The following is a 20,424-nucleotide window of genomic DNA, read 5'->3' on the forward strand; positions in this document are numbered from 1 at the left end:
AGTGTATTTTACAATGAACATGTTTTAAAGAAAAAACACATAAACAATAAGTAACTTGAAGATCGTTTTCTAATAAACTCATAAACTAAAACAATAGTTTGATATTAAAGTTGAAATAACGGATTTCATAATTATATATGAACATCATTATGTACATTTGCATAGATTATAACAATCTGTAGTTATATTTAGTATACATATGGATTACTTAAAGGATGTTAACTGACTTTATCCTTTGGGTGAGGTGATGCTGAGACAATATTCCACAAGTCTCTTGAATTTCTGCAAATCTTGTGAACAGAGGTACTCACGGATTTTGTTCCAGACTAACTTTTCAAGAATGTTTAGATAGTTAAAGCCTTGGGAAATAAAAACAGTGGCCCCTCTAGAGCAGAAGACAACAAACAGAAGTAAACAAAAAGATTTGTTTACTTTCCAGTGTAATAAAGATGTCTTCCTCTGGGGCAAAGATTGGGCATTTTATATGTATGTAAAATGACTGCAGTCCATTTTCTGTAAATCACTGGGGTTCCCTAAGCATGGAGTTTCTCAGCTGTGACACAAACGCCCTTCATGCACAGTAGCTCCCTGGGGCTCTGCATTGTTCCTATAGGACTTGGGGTGCAATGGGAACTGGCTGGTAAAAACATGGAGCTTATTGAGGTGCAGTGAGTAATAATTAAAGTCCTTTTGTCCCTGATTTAGGAGTCTTTTGTCTTAAGCTAGCATCCATGAAGTTGTGGCAGAGTAACTTATTAGTTTGCAAGTTGGAATAAAAGCTTAGACTCTTCACAGTTCTTTCCTTCAATAGACAGCAGTATCAGTGATACTCAGGATTCTCTAAGTGAAAGGAACTTTCAGATAATCTGGTTTCCAATTCAGTGGTCTCATTTTATAGGTAAAGAAACACAGCTTAGAGAGGTCACTAAAATTGTTTAAAAAAACTCCACCCAATGGGGTTAAATCATTGTCACCTTGTAGAATTTAAAAGTAATAAATAAAAATTGGGTGTGAATATCTAGAACACTAAGCACTGAAATATTTTGTTTAATCGTTCATTTCAGAGAGTTAGTATTCTTTCAGGCTCCCTTGCACACAGGCATAATTACAAAATATGGCATATTTGATGCCTATAAGAATCTTCTGTAACTGGTGATCTTGTCTATAGACAACCAAATTTGAAAGACATTAGACTGTAACAAGTTACGGGGGATGCAGAATTAGCAGGAACTTCTCTCCAGTATTAGAAACATTGTATTTAGCTCTTTCTTGTCTATAATCTCATAAATTTGTAGGTCATTTTATTTACTAATGCATTCTAATTTTAAATGCTAAAATTATGGTCCTCTTTGACGGCTCTTTTAGCTTCTATTTCCAGCTGTTTACTAAGACAAGAATGGACAAGGGATTTCATGTGTCCTTGTTTTTCTGTGAGTCGGTGAGTGCCAGAGAATTTTCTAATTGTAGCCAATGAATGTGGAACTAATTATCTACAACTATAAAGACTGCAGCTTATTTGCTATTGAAATCGTGGTTGTAGACTTAGATTTGTTGATTCTACCTTTTTTCCCCCTTAATTACTCCAATTTTATAACTTACTAAATTTTTGCCTTACTAAAAATTTTCCAACATGTTCAGGACAGGTTATCAAATCAAAGTGAATAAGTAGGAACAAGTCTAGCATTCAAATGTCTGAGATAAAACAACTGGGATGATTCAGTGTACCAAATATTTATTTGAAAATAGAAGACAACATGATGCCATGAAGTTATTTCCTACTGCCAAAGTGGAGATTTGGATAAGAAAATAGTTTAGACCAAACATCTGAACATCTTTATGTTTAGTAAGGAGAGCCAGTGATATTCTGAGTTGAAGACATATTGAACTTTCCCATGAATTGTCCAAGAGAAATACCACAAAAAGTCACATGTGCAGAATTATCCATTATTTTTCAGTTTTATTCTCACTTTATGATATATAAAATCTCTTTTAAAAGAGTGCTTTTTCTACCTAAAAAGTAACCATTCAAGTGCCTAAAGAATATTTTTAAAAACTGAACTATGTACTGGCCTCCTAAAATATCTCCATTTCTAAAGGTAGGAATCAGAGCTTACCTGTGGAGGTCATAATGTACAATACAGCTGGAAATGAGCAATTAAGACAGCAATTAAAATAGCAATGAAAGCTTTTAGAAATGTTAACAATACCCTTTTAAGAGGGAAAATATAAACAACCTAAATATCCATCCTTAGGAAATGAAATAAATTATACACTGAAATTCTGCAAACATTAAAAATAGGAAGACCTCTATATATTCATATGGGAAGATATTTACTATAAAAGAAGGTGGGCCCAACAAGTACAGGTAGTTTGATTCCATATATGTCTTAAAATATTTTAAAATTCACTACTTAAAAATCTCTTAAAATTACACATGCAATTGACAATAGTGGTTATTTCTGGAAGTAGAATTGCGAAGTGGGTGTGTGTGGTGAGGAACAGGGAGGGAGATCAATGACTGGTAGAGTGGGAGGATGTATATACTTTTACTATTTGAATTTTTAAATATGTATTGATTTTGTAACATAAAATATCTACTCTTTGGCAAAAAAAAGGCAAAGATGACCCATGTGGTAAATGTATAAAACAAGTTAAAGAGATCAAATTTCTGTCATGTCATTTGTAAGTATTCTATCCCTGACACACTGAAGTGATAAAAGTCCTTAAAAACCATATTACATATAGGCAAAAAAAAAAGGATGCATTTATTGAAACAAGTGAAGAGGTTAATAATATCACATCAGAGGCAAAGTGATACCATTTGAAACTGTGCTTTTTATTTATCCATTTAAAACTATCTGTTGATGCTTTCATTATACAAAGGATTCACTGTTAAATACTATAGATATACTATAGATATAGTTAAGGCATAATTCCAGTCCTCAGGAAACATTTGGTCGAGACAAATTTGATTAAGAGACAAGCTTTTCAAACAGGTAAACAGTTTGAAATAATGCAGAGTGTTACAAGTAGAAAAATATTTATTAAAGAAAAATAAGAATTATGGTTATGAAGCATGCACATTTAGCCTTGTCTGGAAAAAGTTTATGCAGAAGGTAGTGCCTGAGGTCTTTTACATTAGATAACTTCTTAGTCCTCTGTCAGGTTCTCCACCTGGAATTGCCACAGTTAGTTTTTCTTCTCCAAGGGTCAAAATGCTGCTCATCCAACAACCAGCTTAAACACTAGGCATAAAGCATTAAACATTCATTTTCATTTGTACTTATCATGTATACTTAGTTGTGTATCTTATAGACAAAACGGTAAGCCCTTAAGAGCAAAAACTGGTTAAGTCATTTCTGTATCACTGGTGACTAGTGAGGTGTCTTGCACAGTGAAATGGGTGAATGATAGGAACTGGAGAGAGGGTAAGGGATCTAGTCTAGGCTAGAGGGTTTATATGAACAAATTCCAAGACAGAAAAGATACACGAGGTTAGTGCAGCATGTGACAAATGTTTTGAAGAATATATGGTAGACACCATCATCAGTCTTTTTGTGTCAGAAAGATGAACAAAAAAACAATGAACAAAGTTATTATATTCTAGGAAAGACAAATGGCCAGATCTGACTTTTCAAAACTACTCACATTATGAAAAAAGCAGGAACAAATCTAGTTTCAAGTTCAGCATGCCGCTCCCTGTTTAATTCATAAAACACAACTGGCAGAAGTATTACTTGAAGCAAAACAAAAGTAATGTGGGAACTTGCTTATTTTGCTAAGCCACAATGTATTTTTCCAGCAATAGCATAAATTTGACATCTTTCTTTGTGTCTATGGAAAAGGGGTTTAGAATTGTTTCACTAAAAATTAAATTTCTCTATTGTCAAACATGATTGTATACTCAAATTTTAAAATGTGAAGGGAATATTTATTAAACATTTCCTGGGTATGCCACTATATTAAGTCCTGGTAATATGATACAGTTTATTTCAAAGTTTTTTCAACTCACACTTCCTTTAAAATAGCACTGACCAAAAGAAAGTTAATGTGAGCTTCATGTACAATTTTTAATCTTTTTGTAGAAAAATAAACTGAGAAAGGCAAAAATTGTTTTATTTAACCCACTATACCAAAACATACTGATTTCACTAGTACAAAAACTGAGATAGTTTACATTTTTTGGTACATCTTCAAAATCTGGTATGTACTTTATACTGACAGCACATCTCAATTTGGTTGAGCTATATTTCCAGGGCTCAATACTCACGTGAATCTCAATTGTAATCAAAGAGGCTGGCCTGCACCCTTCCATTGTCTAGCACATCTACTTGTAGACAATTGCCAACATCTGCCACTCTGCCAATTCTGTATCCCATCAATATAAGTTCAGATCAACATATATCACTAGCAGAATTTGTTCATTACCAAATATTTAGCTGTAAGATCAGCACTATGTCTGGTACTAAATAAATGGCAACAAAAATGCTGACATGGGAGTTCAACCATTCATCTATTTGCAGATACTAACACAGGTAACAGTGAGTGAACAATCCTCCCTGGTTTTATTCATTCCACTTAACACAATTATTAATTTTCTTATTTATTGTGTGTATATGCACATCGGTTTCTCTTATGACATGCCACAAGGGAAGGAACTACATCTATCTTGTTTGCCGTTACATCCCTGGGCCTTAGCAGAATGTGTTATACAAAGTAGATGGTCAAGTATGTGGAAAATGAATAAATTTGGCCATGCATTGATTATCAGCTTCAACCAGCTTGTCATTTCATTACACTTTGTCAATTAGTCAAGAGAGATTCCACATTTTCTCAATGAAAGCAGTGAACAGAACAACTGTTTTCTCTTCAGCACAATATCTTATAGCCCATTCCAATCATTAAAAAGTAATCTGAAATTTCCCACAAGTCAGAATCACATTTATCCTGTCTTCATTAGACTCTCCTCCAACATACAACAAAATTAGAATGGCTGAGGAACAAATGAACAAGTACAAGAAAACAGTCCTTTCCATCAACCTCTCAGACTTAAGAAGACAAGGACACACATGCACCTGGAAGAAAAAAAGTAATGAATAGCATTTACCACCACACAGTCAGTCCAGGCCTGGCTTTTAAGAGCTGTGAAGACTTCAGAAACTTCTTTGGAAAACCATTTTATGTTAAACAATAGAAATACTGTAGAAGCCATGATAAAGGAAAACCTAAAACTAGTTAATGTCCTGAGTTTTTAAAAAAGCAAAATAAAATAGCATGTAATAAGGTGAAGCCTATTAAACACACACAAAATCGAATCATCAAAATCTCAAACTTAACTCATTCTTCAGTCATATAATATTGTATTATAAAGTCCTTCGGCTAGTCTTGACATTGTAGAAATAATTTTATGTAGAGTGCAAAACCTGGAAGAATATGAGAGCCGACAGTGAGAGCCGACAGTGAGAGGAGCTATCTTTTTATTTTGTATAAAATGGTACTTTAATAATACTGATTCTCCCCAGTTTAACTTATGGTCAGTTTTATCATTTTTAGCACATAGAGCCTCCTACTCCTAGTTCAGTATTTTCTGTATTGGAAACTACTGGTATGCTTAACCATTTCATATCACTGAAAACATTTATTCATCAATTGTATGTCGATCAGTCTTTTAAAAACTGAATCATATTTAAAATACACTAAAGAAAATTACTTTTCCCTTTTCTTTTTGGTGAGCATTTCAAAGGTGGGGTAAATTCAGCCTCTTCACTGTGTTTTCTTTTCTTTTTTTTCTTTTTATGGTCACTTTGGTAACCACTGGAGTCACTGCCTTGGAAAACAGGGTCCTGGTCCTGAACTTCCTGGTGCTTTTTCTTCCTTTTCTTTTTCTTTGGCTCCTCTTCCCAGAGGCCATTCACATTATTAGTATTCTGCAGGGCTGACTCTTCCATTGGAGTGTCATCTGCATCATCTGCTAGCTTTGTAGTACCACTGTCCACTTCATATGTCTCTGGGTCTTTCTTCTTTTTCTTCTTCTTAGGTTTTTTAGCAGCTTCCTCAGTGCCATTTTCTGTAACTTCTTCAGAAACTTCAGAGCGCTTGAATCGTAAACTATAAATTAACAGTTAAAAAAATGAACAGAGCAATAAGCAAAAAACAAAGAACAAATTGAGATCAAGATACCCTAACAGGCTAAGGTTTTCTAAATAATTACAGCAGTACAAGACACATAACCATGGCATAAATTCCAAATATTCTATCCCATTATCCCTCAATCCACTAAAATATGCATGGGCTGCTGAATGTTAAATTGAAAAATGTTAAATTTAATATTAAATGTTAAATTCTTTCTTTATGAAGAACTTCTCCCAGACTGTTTCCACACATAAAAATGACATAAGAATCTTGTCAAAACATGTCTTCCAAGTTTTGGGTTGTTTCAGAAAAATTTGGTCACTGAACATTAACCACCACAATACCTAGGCTTATTAACCAAACCACTGACATCTAATAGAAAATACGATCTGGTATGTATCAAAGTAATGGAGTTTCCAGTCTACTGTTTTAATCCTGTTTCAAATAATAGTCCATTGTTCTACTTAGCTGATACTAAGACAGTGTTACTTTAACATTGTGAATTATTTTATACCACTAAAATAAAACATGGATCAATGAAGTAGCTCTGTCTCCAGAACTTCAGTTTTACTCAGTAGCACTAGGCACATGTACCTAATCAATACCAACAACATAACTAGAAATTCAGTTCCTCAGTCAGACTTAGTCCCATTTCAATGCTCAATAGTGAGGCTGCTGTATTATGTATACATACTATATTTCTGTCATCACAGAAACTGAACAACTGTTCCAGACTTCAACCCATACTCTTGTAACTTTAAGGCAAAATATAGAAAAAATTATTAGCAAGAGCAGCATTCTAAGAGTTGTCTCTCTCCTCCTTCCTTTAAACTTGGCTCCCATGGAATCAAGCTCAAGATCAGAGTAATTCTTACAATAATTTCAATACAGACTAATACAGAAATTAAAATATCTGGCACAGATGACAATGATCAACACAATTTTTTGTGTGTAAAAACAAAGCAGGCCAATAGGAAGGTAATTGTGCTTTCAGTAGTTTCAAGTTTAGAGGTCAATTTAAAAAAAAAAGTTAACAACAAAATAGAAAATACTCAGCAAAATTGAGCTACTGGATATTAAAATACAGACCAGTTAGCTAGTCAGTGTTTTAGAATATTTGATGCACCGTTACAGATTACTTAAGACTATTGTTGCCGGGCGCGGTGGCTCACGCCTGTAATCCCAGCACTTTGGAAGGCCGAGGCGGGTGGATCACAAGGTCAGGAGATCGAGACCACAGTGAAACCCCATCTCTACTAAAAATACAAAACATTAGCCGGGCGCGGTGGCGGGCGCCTGTAGTCCCAGCTACTCAGGAGGCTGAGGCGGGAGAATGGTGTGATCCCAGGAGGCGGAGCTTGCAGTGAGCCGAGATCGCGCCACTGCACGCCAGCCAGGGGGACAGAGCAAGACTCTGTCTCAAAAAAAAAAAAAAAAAAAGAGTATTGTTTATATTGACTTTATGGTTTGAAAGCATGAATATTCCTATAAACAGATATTTTTAAAGAGAGGCTTATGTTCTCTAAATTCAGAATTAAATAGAAATTAAGTACCTAATGATAATTATGTAATGATAAACTAACCTTGTGATATTTAGTTTTCCCCGAATGCAGAATACTCCAGCAGCATCTGAGTCTAAACGAAATACTTCAAATTCTAGTTCATCACCCATGTTTATCTCCATGGTTAGCCACTGCTCAGCTGACAACTGCTCAGGTTTAGGAATGGAGGCATTGAAACACCCGTGTACTAAACAGCCAATGTGGCTAGAAGACACTTTATTAACTATACCCTGGGAAGAAGAAGGAAGAGCGTAACATAAAGAACAGATCCACAAAGTTAAAGGTGAACCAAACTTTACAAGCTTCAAATAATCTTCAAAGAGCAAACATCAAGTTAATGGTCTAATTTAATATGGAAAAAGTTTACCTCAATTAAAACTTACCCCATGTCATGCCAAAACATCACTTTAGAATACCTTTGGGTTTTGAGAAAGCTCAAACTTTATTATATAAGTAATTGCACATTAACTGTCTAACTGGATAAACTAACCTGCCCCCGCCACCCTGTCCAAGAAAAAAACCACCTAAACCCCCCACTGCAGGATTCCTTGGGGAGGAGATTATTACTCTTTAGCTACATTGAAACCATGCAGAAAATACTCCCATATAACCTATAAAAAGACCTCATATGTGTTTTATAACTGGGATCTATGTTATGTTTCTGTAAATAGACCAAATTTCAAAGCTTAAAAATGCATTCTTTATTTAATTTAGCATGATGCAAGCATTCCATTAGAAGACAGCTTACCCTTTATATGTAAATATTGACCATGACTATTTTTGGCTAAATCACAAAAGTATTATTAGAAGCTTTAAAACTAAAACAAAAATATGTGCTATATGATTTTAAGATGAGACTCTACATAAAACTTATTTTTCTTCTCAGGGTCAATATATACAAAGCATATGAATGAGACCCAGAAATATTAAAAATTCACATTTTCTGAATTACAAAACTGCAAATAATACTGACATCTATATAATGCTGTTTAACATCAGCAACCCTTTACACATGTGACATAATAAAACTTCCCTATCTGGTATGGTCAGAAGTCTAGTGTTCCCACTGGTAGTTTCCAGATGGTCTAGATAAACAAACTGGTACATCCATAAAATAAAAGATTATTCAGTAACAAAGATAAATAAGTTCTCACCATAAAAAGACATAGCGAAACCTTAAATGCATATTGCTAAGTGAAAGAAGTCAATTTGAAAAGGATACATACTCTATTCTTCTTTAAAAAGGCAAAACTATGGAAACAGTAAAAAGATCAGTGGTTGCCAGGGATTAGAGGGAACAGAGGGAAGAAGGAAGACATGAATAGATGGAGCACAGGAGTTTTTAGGAGAGGAAAACTATTCTGTATCATACTATAATGGAAGATAAATTGTTGGGATTCACTCATGAAAGTGGCAGAAATATTAAAGGGAAATATTAGGGAAAGTTATAGGGAATAGTCACAAACCTTTTTGGAAGGCCAAAAGGTTATATAGCTTGTAATAATTGAACAGGCTGAAGACAGCCGGTTCTTACCTTAGAGCATTAAGTTATAGGGTAAATACTAGGGACAATAGAGGCTTCCCCAGTTAAGTCTGTTTACCCTACCTCCATTAACTAACCTTTAAGTCAGATGGCCCTCTGGGGGTGGGGCGGGGGGAGGTCGCCCAGAGATATTGCCCCCTAATGACATTTACTTTAAACCTCAGTACCTGAGCTTTAATTATTTGTAGAACTACTCTCTTGACCATGTTAATTATCCATAACTGTGTGGACTCAGAACTTCTATTGTTAACTGTATACTAAATAAATGCCTGGAGTGTGAACTGCTCAGGGCCAGTGGCAGGGACAAACCTCTCTCGGTGTGTAGGCGGTCGGACACTCAGCAGTACTGGCAAAACAGAATATCTGTGTGTCAGTGAAGGTTTTATTCATCCGTCTTTTAGGTCAGGGTCTGCGGGCAGACCCTGTATTTTTGGAGACAGGGTCTCACTGTGGCCTAGGCTGGAATGCACTGGCACAATCATAGCTCACTGCAGCCTTGAACCCCTGGGCTCAAGTGATCCTCCTACCCCAGCCTCCTAAGTAACTGGGACTACAGATGCATGCCACCATGCCTGGCTAATGTTTTATTTTGTGTAGAGATGAGGTCTCACTATATTGCCCAGGTTGGTCTTGAACTCCTGGCCTCATGTGATCCTCCTGCTTTAGCTTCCCCAAATGCTGTGATGGTAGGTGAGCCACTGTACCTGGCCTACATGTTTATATTTAAAATAATAATTTACACAAAGTAGATGAAAGTTAAGTTTCTTAATTTCCAAATACACATCTACTGCCAACTTCAGTAGTCCAGTTATAAGATTCCAGTTTAACAGGCAAAGGATACTATTTGTATTAATTCGATATTGATAAATGAAAAAAATTGGAAGTGCCTTCTGGGTTTTGTCATGGTTCAATTGATCTATATTTTTATGAACAATATCAAGGGTTAGTTAACAGTTCTGATCTATTAGATTAAAATATTTATCAGCTAAAGAAAAGAGCATATACACCCACATATAAGTATACATATGAACATGTGTATACACAGAGAACTGCTGGAGGAAGACAGGAGAAAGTAAAGAGTAAAAAAGGATCTATTTCAGTAGATTTCATATCAATATCTGCATTTCCAGCTTATGAAAAACTGGAAGACCTTTCCCACAGAGATTCCATTTCCAAGGCACAGACTGGCTGCCCTGTCATCTGTCATTCACACATTTTCATTACTGCCTGGCCCATTTGAATTCTTGTTTTATATACTGCCATATATTCTTTGAAACCTTTGTAAAGAAATGGTATTTGTGTAGAATTGAGAACTTTTGAAATAATGATAATTGATTTTTTCCCCTTAAAATCATTCTGTGACTATGAAAATAATAAAGTGGATGGGACATATATTCTGTGCATGCATGTGTTTTAGGAGGATATTAAAAAACTTACCTAGGTTTGGATGATACAAATTATTTTTTCCATAAAAATATTTATTTACTCACAATAGCAATTTATTTGAGTCCCAAGGTATATATTACCTTTTAAAATGTTCCAAGTTACATAATTATAGAATTGTACAAAGGGAGCTAGAAAAAAGGGATACACATACCATAAGCTTTTGCCCCGGTTCAGGGCAGAAAATAACAAAATCAGCTTCAATGTTAAGATGAATGTGTCCTTGATCATCATAAATATCTCCAAGTTCTCCCACAACTTTGATGTTATCATATGCAATAGGGACACCTAAAAGGCTGTAAAAAGAAAAAGTTGAAAATGATATATTTTATCCTCTTTTACTTATTTATTTTTTTGGAGACAGGGTCTTACTCTGTCACCCAGGATAGGGTGCAGTGGCATGAACAGGGCTCACTGCAGCCTGGACCTCCTGGGCTCAAGTGATCCTACTGCCTCAGCCTCCCAAAGTGCTGAGATTATAGGTGTGCACCACTGCACTCTTTTAAACCAGGCCATTTTCATACTGATTAGATATTCTAAGAGTCCAAAGCCTACACATCTCCTAAATACACCACGCATGTCAAAAACAATAGTATATGATTAGTCTGTAACAACTTTAGTAGTCCTGTTTCACCAATGGATTCTGATGTGTTGGCTAAGTTAAAATGATGATTCAAGATACACAGAAACAAAATATGCATTAATGCATGAGCAGTAAATCAACTCTTCTTCCCTTGCCAACTCCCATTCTTTCTGTTCTAGCATGACTATTTGAATTCTTCAAGTTATACTAGGATAGAAAGAAAGGACTTAGCAAAGAAAACGTGTATCTCTGTGAGCATGACTGAACAAGAGGCAATTTTGGTATTATTCACCATTACTGAATTTCAGTACTTGACGGCATATAGCAAGGGAAGCATTACAGTTAAAGCTGAAGCCCCTGAATTTTATTTTATTTTATTTTATTTTATTTTATTTTATTTTTTGAGACGGAGTCTCGCTATGTCTCCCAGGCTGGAGTGCAGTGGCGCGATCTCGGCTCACTGCAAGCTCCGCCCCCTGGGTTCACGCCATTCTCCCGACTCAGCCTCCCAAGTAGCTGGGACTACAGGCGCCCGCTACCACGCCCGGCTAATTTTTTGTATTTTTAGTAGAGACGGGGTTTCACCGTGTTAGCCAGGATAGTCTCGATCTCCTGACCTCGTGATCCACCCGCCTCGGCCTCCCAAAGTGCTGGGATTACAGGCTTGAGCCACCGTGCCCGGCCGCCCCTGAATTTTATTTTATTTTATTTTATTTTTTTTTTTTTAATTTATTTATTATTATTATACTTTAAGTTGTAGGGTACATGTGCATAACGTGCAGGTTTGTCACATATGTATACTTGTGCCATGTTGGTGTGCTGCACCCATCAACTCGTCATTTACATCAGGTATAACTCCCAATGCAATCCCTCCGCCCTCCCCCCTCCCCATGATAGGCCCCGGTGTGTGATGTTCCCCTTCCTGAGTCCAAGTGATCTCATTGTTCAGTTCCCACCTATGAGTGAGAACATGCGGTGTTTGGTTTTCTGTTCTTGTCATAGTTTGCTAAGAATGATGGTTTCCAGCTGCATCCGTGTCCCTACAAAGGACACAAACTCATCCTTTTTGATGGCTGCATAGTATTCCATGGTGTATATGTGCCACATTTTCTTAATCCAATCTGTCACTGATGGACATTTGGGTTGATTCCAAGTCTTTGCTATTGTGAATAGTGCCGCAATAAACATACGCGTGCATGTGTCTTTATAGCAGCATAATTTATAATCCTTTGGGTATATACCCAGTAATGGGATGGCTGGGTCATATGGTACATCTAGTTCTAGATCCTTGAGGAATCACCATACTGTTTTCCATAATGGTTGAACTAGTTTACAATCCCACCAACAGTGTAAACATGTTCCTATTTCTCCACATCCTCTCCAGCACCTGTTGTTTCCTGACTTTTTAATGATCGCCATTCTAAGAGTGCATCTCCCCCGGCAAAGCAACGCCCCTGAATTTTAAAGTCAATGACTTAATGGAGAAAATCCCAAACTTAAACTGTTGCTAGTAAATGCAAATGTTAATACAACTACATTTAGGAACTGACTCTTGACACTTTAGTCTACAAATGTAAGAGTCAGGATTAAGGGACAACTATTTTTCAAACTGTCATTTCTTATTTCTTAAGGAATTATAGCTATTAAGGAGAAAGACCTAGTGGTGGGAGGCGGAGGGTGCAGTGAGCTCAGATCTCACCACTGCACTCCAACCTGAGCGACAGAGGGAGACTCCATCTCAAACAAAGGAACAAGAAACAACAAAACAAACACAACCTGGTGGCCTCATTACTTGTTGGAAAACACTTCCCTGACTCCCCTAGGCAAACCTGAAATCATTCCTCTACTCCTATAGGCCAGCTTTCTCACTGTTCTTAATCTAACTGTATTGAACCTATCTGTATATATGTTTGAATTTCACACATGACTCTAAGGCCTTTGATAGCAAAGAATATTTTTTCTTGAACTCAATTAAACTTCTAACACAATTCACATAAAATAAGGGAAAGCATTTATCCCTAATAGTTGTTGTTTACTAAAACAGCTAGAAGCCACAGAAAATAAACTTTAAGAACTACCAAATTAGGAAAATCCTAACTCAGAGACTTACTCGGGAAAGCAATCTTCTGAGGTTTTCATTTCTGCATGTGGCATTCCTAAGCTGGAATCATCCTACCACTAAGACAATGTTAGGGACACAGAAAACAGAGTCAGAGAATAGGAAGAAAAATTAACTGCCATACTAGACGGAAAAACAAATATTAAGACTTTATTTCTCCTAATCAAAGCCGTGTCTGGAAGGAGGTCTGTGGTCCCCTGGTGGGAGGGGGGACATTTGGAAATTTGTGATACTAATCATGGTTATCACAAACTTTGCACAAGCCAGGGCAGAAAAGAGTCTGTCATGTACAGGACAGTCGGTACAATGAGGAAATATCCTTAGCTCTGACTTTTGAATAAAAGGACAAATCTGTTTACAAATAGCTAGGAACCTAATTTAACTCTTAACATCAACACACAGCCATCTTTGCATATTTTTAATCTATATTAAATTGTTCAGGAATTTAGCAATATATAAATTCAAGGGGGATTTTGTTAAGAGTCATCAGATATGTGAACACAGGCACCCAACACTATATACTTTTTCCTTCTTCACTTTTGTTTTTCAGATACCATCCTAAATAGGTATCAGGGCAAGATGGTAGCCTCACTTTAGTTCTTTAATACTGTATGTTCAATGTTTTGTCCCTCATTAGTAATGCATAGTTCAAAGTGTGGTGCCTGATTTTCACCTGGTGCATAATTTCACCAGGGGTCTTCAGCATATCCAAGTAATATGAAGGAGTGGTGGCCAGATCTGTTCAGAGTCACTCCGCGTGATTTCGTTATTTCCCGCCCTAGCCTGTCAAATGCAGGCAATACAAAACGGTTACAGAAAACAGGATGGTTGCTTGTGTTTCCAGATGTTATGACTACTTTGTATATCCTTTAATCTCTCAAATCCATCCTCTCTAATCATTTTCTCTTGAACAATTATAACATGATCTTAATTCCTCTCCTTGTCCACTTTCTCATCCTATTAGGTAGCTAACCATTAAGTAAGGCTAACAAGTACTGTTTCTTAAACTGCAAATCTGATATGCCAGGAACTGCAGATAAGTACTGCTTTCTCAAAAGTGTACCAAGTCTCAGAGTTAAAGGGTACTGAGAGGATGAAGCACTAACCCTGCCTAAGAAAACAGAAACACAAAAGGAAAAACAACAACCACCCCACCTTACCCCCAAAAGAACAAAAACTGGCAATGACAGGAAGGGAAAAGCAAAATGGCCATCCTCTCTGAGTCACCCCTGCCCTCGTCTCCAATGGCATCCAATGCCTTTCCCCTGACATAAACCTTATTCTACTTATATAATAGATACGGTTCTCTGGGCAAAGCATACCGGTTCACATCCAGTATCCGTTTGTTTATGCCACTCTTTGCCTGGAATGCTACCATGGGAAAGTACCGTCTTCACTCAAGTTGTTCTCAGAGGTCCCAAGATCCCAATTCAACACTCCTTATCTTGTTAGATTTCTGTCAAATTTTAACACCTTACTATTTATTGGCTTGTATTTGTATCTCTACTACAGCTTAAAGCTCCTTGAAAGAGGGATTTCATTTTTTGTTTGTTTTTGTATCTCAAGTGTTCGGTATATAATATAAACATACGAGAAGTGTATATTGGTGCTTGGAAGAAGCTGTATATTCTGGAGATGCTTGATTATTAACCTGTGTGTGGAGGTCAAGGATCCCTTAAGAAAGTGATAAAAGCTTCCGATACAGTGCCCAAGGAACTTCACATAAGAATTCCTGAAGGACAGTCATGAATCCCTAAAGAATCCATTCACTCTAGTATTAGAACCTCGCTTTTGAACCAAAGTATAGTCCAGAGGAATACTGAAGCACATGCCCGCGCCCCCCGCCACACACCTCTGTAATTCTGTTTTCAAGGCACTTTTGAATACCGTAATATAAATGCATACCTTTTGTTTTTTTCTCTCCCAAAAGCAACAGGCTCATTAGTTCGATTGAATAAATCGTCTTAAAAACAACTCAGGTCCAAAAGAAGAGAAAATGGGGAAATTACCAGATTGAAATACAGTAAGAAAAAAACGTGCTTCACGTTTTACAGGTAGAACGGTTGTACTAATGCTTCATGTGCAATCTTCGATGGAATGAGAATCTACTTAAGCACTGCAAACCAAATTTTTATCGTCAAATGAGAAAACATCATCCGGAACGGGATAAATGAAACGTTGAATGCCAAACAGAACTGGGCCTACTAGGTCCCCAGACCCCTGGTCTGTTCCTACCCCTACACCAGGATTCTGGAGCGAGAATCTCCACTCCCTCCGCCGACACCTGAACTTCATCTTTAAGTTTTCTTCTCTATCTATGAAAGGGACCCTATAAAGATCTTCACCACAGTGGTACTGGCCTTGAGGGGCGGATCGCGACTCTAGAATTCCACGGGGCTAAGCTCTGGGGGGGCAATGCGACCTTTACTATTTGCCCCCTTTCTGCTGCGTTGTCAGCATATCTACCTGCTGCTACTTCCCGTGCACAAAAGAAGGAACAGGCAAAGAGATCGGTACCTCTCAGAATAGCGAAGGAGCTCCGCATCAAGCTGTTCTCGAATGCCAGTGCGTTTCCTGTTCAGGTAGCGGGGAGACAGCGCGATGTGCCTTTGGTGCGGCCCAGCCACCAGGCATGAGTAGCGACTGTTCACCAGCGCACAAGCAGCGGCATAAGTCGGCAACTCTAGGCAAGGCAGGACGCCAGCCTGCCCTACCAGAGACCCATCAGAAGCCGCCGTTGGCCGCGGCACCTCTGAACAACCCGCAGCCATGCCGCTTGTCAAGGTTCCCACGGCGCGCGCCGTTGACGCAAGCACAATCGCCTGTCCCCGACGCTCTTTTTACGTCATCCACCAACTACCACGCCCCTAGGAATTTCTCCTCCTTACGCTGTATTACGCCGCTCTGGCCAGCAGGGGGAACCGTATTTTCGCGCTTCGAGGACGGGAGCTTAGAGCCTGGGATATGCATTGAGCATGCAGGAAAGTCGACTGTCTGCTCTTTTAAGGGCAGGCAAATATGTGTTTTCGTACAGAAGCTTATTGGATTAAGTAGGCAGCTTAAAAAGGGGGGTTTTCACTTTGATCATTTCCAGTAGTAAGGTGGTTTGGTAGAATTTTACAAGCTTGGACTGTACAATAAAAAATCAAAATATTTATGGAGTGTATTTTATGCAGGACACGAAATCCTAAGAAGCAGGCCTGATAACTCTAATGCAACATATCTTAAAACGAACCTACTAGTTCTCTCCTGTCCCACTTCTCTCCTCATTATGCACATGCTAAATCAGGGAATTATACCACAGCCAACCTGTCAGCCTCGGATCCTCTTTTGTTTTCCCAAATATCAAATCAGCCTGAAGGCCTGTATTGCCCAAAGTGGAAATATCATTCTGTTTGGACACTATTCTCTTTCCCTGCCGACAAAACCGCAGGACTCCCTGCCTGTGGAAGCCTAGCTCAATGGTCAGGAGGACGCCCTGGGGCAGCCAGATCTTCCCTGAAACACATATGATTGTGTTGTGCCCTGTTTAAGCCCTACATAGGCACCCCACTTTCTCTAGGACAACACAAACTCCTGAAAAATGCTTATACAAGGCCATTTTGTGATCTGTGTGGGCGCGCAGCCTCTCTCTTCAGCTTCATTTGTCACACTCCCCACCCTAATATTATGCCCCTTGATCCACTTTCAGGTCACTCTTTCTGCAGTCTTATGCTGTTCCTTCTACCGGGAAATATAATATTTTCACAAGGGTAAATTCTCCTCACGTATCAATTTTTAGCTTAGATTTTACATTCTGTCCCTTTGCAAAGAGTTTTCAACCACCCCACACCTCTTTCTCTATAAGGATTAGGTAGTTACCCATGCATGTTTTTTTAATGTTAATTTTATATTAACTGCCATTTGCTTGCCTGTTCCGTCAATAGATTCCTACACTCACTAAAGTGGGGACCATAATATCTGTATTATTCACTACAGTAGCCCCCCACATCTCATCCCTCCTCCAAAGAAAACCAAGAAAAACGCAAACAGTGCACTCTGAATGAATAACCTGATAGCGAGTTAATAAATAATAAGTGATAAAGAGCTTGCAGCCTAAGTGGAAGTGGGATGTAAATGTACACATGTAATAGGTTATGCTGGGTAAGTGCCAAGAGAAATGTATAGCAGTGATGTGAGTATTAACATACTCCCTCATCTCCTAGACACTGCAAAAAGCTTCTTAACCTCTCTAAACCTGATTTCTGACTTGTAAAATAGGAAAAATAATGCTTGCCCTGCTACCTTAGAGAGATGGTAGGAGGGTCAAACAAGATAAATAAAAAGTATTTTCTTTAATATTCCTGAAATGACTGCAAACTCAGCATGAGAGGATAGCGGGATGAAACTGCCCCCAAAACCTAATAGTAGACATTTTAAGTCCATAAATGGGAAACTTAATGGCCCTTACCTTGATTTTGTTGCAAAGTCCTGTAAAACCCCTGTGCAGGACCCTTCTGTTCAATGTGCTCAAACTCAGCTAAACAAGGAAGTCACCTAAGGTGAGGAGCTTTAAGAAACTCCTGATGCCCAGATGACATCCCAGACCAGTTCAATCAAAATCTCTCCAGGTGACTACACCTTACAGTCAAGGTGGATCTAGACTGGATGTAAGTGATTTGAATGAAAACTATTTGGCCAAAAAAGAATTTAGTAAAAAACAAGCTGGACATCGTGGCAGTTTGCCCAAAACAAAATGTTACCTGAAATCAAATATTCCAGTAATAACCTTTCACAACAACTAAATGTAGTGCACCATGGAGTAGTTTTGTAACCCTAGGTGTGTCCAGTTGCAGTTAGAAGTTTACTTGTTTAATTTTGAAACTGATTTTGCCATTTTCAGTTTTAAAAATTCTGGCTTGATCGTTAGCTTCTGTCCATGCTCTGCGTGATTTGCAGGTGATTCTGCCTGCATGCCTGTGTTCACCATTATGGGGTTACTCTACAAATTAACCTGTTTCACCTTCGACACAGGGAAGAAAACAGAAATACCATCAGTTCCTCCTACCTACCCTACCCCACAGACATGTACAAAGTTTATTTGTTCAAGGACCTATAGTTGAACTGAACCATTTTCTTTTTCTCTAAAATGTGTCCCAGTTCCACAGAAGGTAAGGCAATGGTGGTCCCTGTCTCATGAAAAGCTCTGTCAAGTCAAAGGCAGTGTGCTGAGAAGAGCTTCATTCTATAAGGAGGAGAAAGAAGGTTAGAAATAATTTTGACCCCATGACCAATGGCTTCAGAGGAAGAGAGAGAGAAAATATCCTGTGCAACTGTCTGTATTATTTTATCATTGACCTTGCCACCTCCGGCATGCATACACATACACCTTATTATATTAGTGTGTTTCTATTCCTCCCAATCAGATAATCCCTGGAGCAACATAAATGTGCAAAAATTGGTGGTTTGCTGAAATAATGGTGGTTACAAAGTAATATGTGCCATATGCTCTGCTTTTTATAGAATACATGCACACTTATACACTTAGAAAAAAATCTAGATGCACAAATACAATCATGTGCCCCATAACTCTGTTTTGGTCAACAACAGCTGACCTATGTGATGGTGGCCCTGTAAGTTTATAATGACATATCTTTTTACTGTATCTTTTCTATGTTTAGATATACTTAGTTGCACAAATACTTGCCACTGTGTTACAGTTTCCTACAGTATTCAGTACAGTAACACGCTGTTCAGGTTTGTAGACCGGGAGCAATGGGCTACAGACTATTTACCAACCAGCTAAATAGCAATAGGCTATTTATCAATCAAGGAATCTAATCCAGGCATGACTTATGTCATAACCTATCCTTTCAATTACTAAAGATCTTCACTTTTTCTATGTACATGACCAAAGCTGATAAAGAAGGAGATTAGCATAGCACAACATATAGCATAAGTGTGTAGTAAGGTATGCCATCTGGATGTATCTAAGTATGCTCTATGACGTTTACACAATGATGAAATTGCCTCATGAGGCATTTCTCAGAATGGATCCTTGTCATTAAGTGACACATGTCTATACCATATGTTAATGTTAGTTATTTCTTGAGTGTGAGTTTATGGTTTTCTTTTACTTTTGTGAATTTTATATATTATTTTAATGTTTTATACAGAAAAAAATCAGAAACTTAATCAGAAGATTGAAGTTGTTACAGAAAATCCTCTAGTTTTAGATGGTTTAATAGTATTGGTTGGTGCAAAAGTAATTGTGGGTTTTGCCATTACTCTTAGTGGGAAAAATGACACTTACTTTTGCACCAGCCTAGTACAAAGTGAAGAGTCTTCCTAGATGCTAAAGTCAATTGCTGGAGTTCAGATCCTGGCTCTGTCACTTACTAGATGTGTGATGTTAGGCAAATTTCTTTCATTTTTCAAAAAGCTATATTATTACAGTAGGATTATATGAAGATGGAATCAGACAGGAATTTTTGACTATACGTAATAGTTTGCATAAAAAAATTCCTATAAAGAGCATTCCATGAAAAATGTCATTGTATCAGTTAGCAAACTATCCTCAAATTTAGTGGCTTTAAATAAAACTATTAATTTAACTCATAATTCTATGGGGACAAATTTGGGCAAGACTCAGTTGGGTTCACTTGTGCATCTGTCCTTGTATGTGGCCCCACGTGTCTGGTGTTCCAGCAGGCTAGAGTGAGCTTGCTTTCCTGGCAGCTATGCAGGTTTCCAAGATAAAGCAGGAAGCGCACAAGACCTCCTGTCTAAACCCTGGAACTTCCACAATGTCAATCCAATGTATGGGGTACATCTGATCTCATGTGCTTTGTTCTTTGCCTCAGAGAGGCTCAGAAGCTTCTTCTGTCATATATCAGGGGTATAGAAGTCCTTAGGAATGCCCACCCTGGATAAAGAGCAATACTAGTACTGACAGGAAGGATTTAATCACGCTTATATGACTGTTTTTATCAAATTGGTAGAATGAGTGATGAGTGTCAACATCACAATGACCAACATTATCATGGGTAAACTTTATTGCAAA

At 37.8% G+C, this 20,424-nt stretch overlaps 1 protein-coding gene across 1 annotated transcript; it reads right to left on the minus strand.

The window, feature by feature from the left end:
- Positions 1 to 2,815: 2,815 nt before the first annotated feature.
- On the minus strand, positions 2,816 to 16,218 carry POLR1F (RNA polymerase I subunit F). Its single transcript, XM_050785395.1, has 4 exons — positions 15,900 to 16,218; positions 10,835 to 10,976; positions 7,716 to 7,924; positions 2,816 to 6,108 (listed from the first exon to the last, which is right to left on the minus strand). The coding sequence occupies exons 1-4, from the start codon at positions 16,151 to 16,153 to the stop codon at positions 5,697 to 5,699; spliced, it is 1,017 nt and encodes a 338-aa protein (XP_050641352.1). The 5' UTR covers positions 16,154 to 16,218; the 3' UTR covers positions 2,816 to 5,696.
- Between the last annotated feature and the right edge of the window lie 4,206 nt (positions 16,219 to 20,424).

The sequence above is a fragment of the Macaca thibetana genome, chromosome 3, assembly GCF_024542745.1.
Source record: "Macaca thibetana thibetana isolate TM-01 chromosome 3, ASM2454274v1, whole genome shotgun sequence".
Classification (NCBI taxonomy): domain Eukaryota; kingdom Metazoa; phylum Chordata; class Mammalia; order Primates; family Cercopithecidae; genus Macaca; species Macaca thibetana.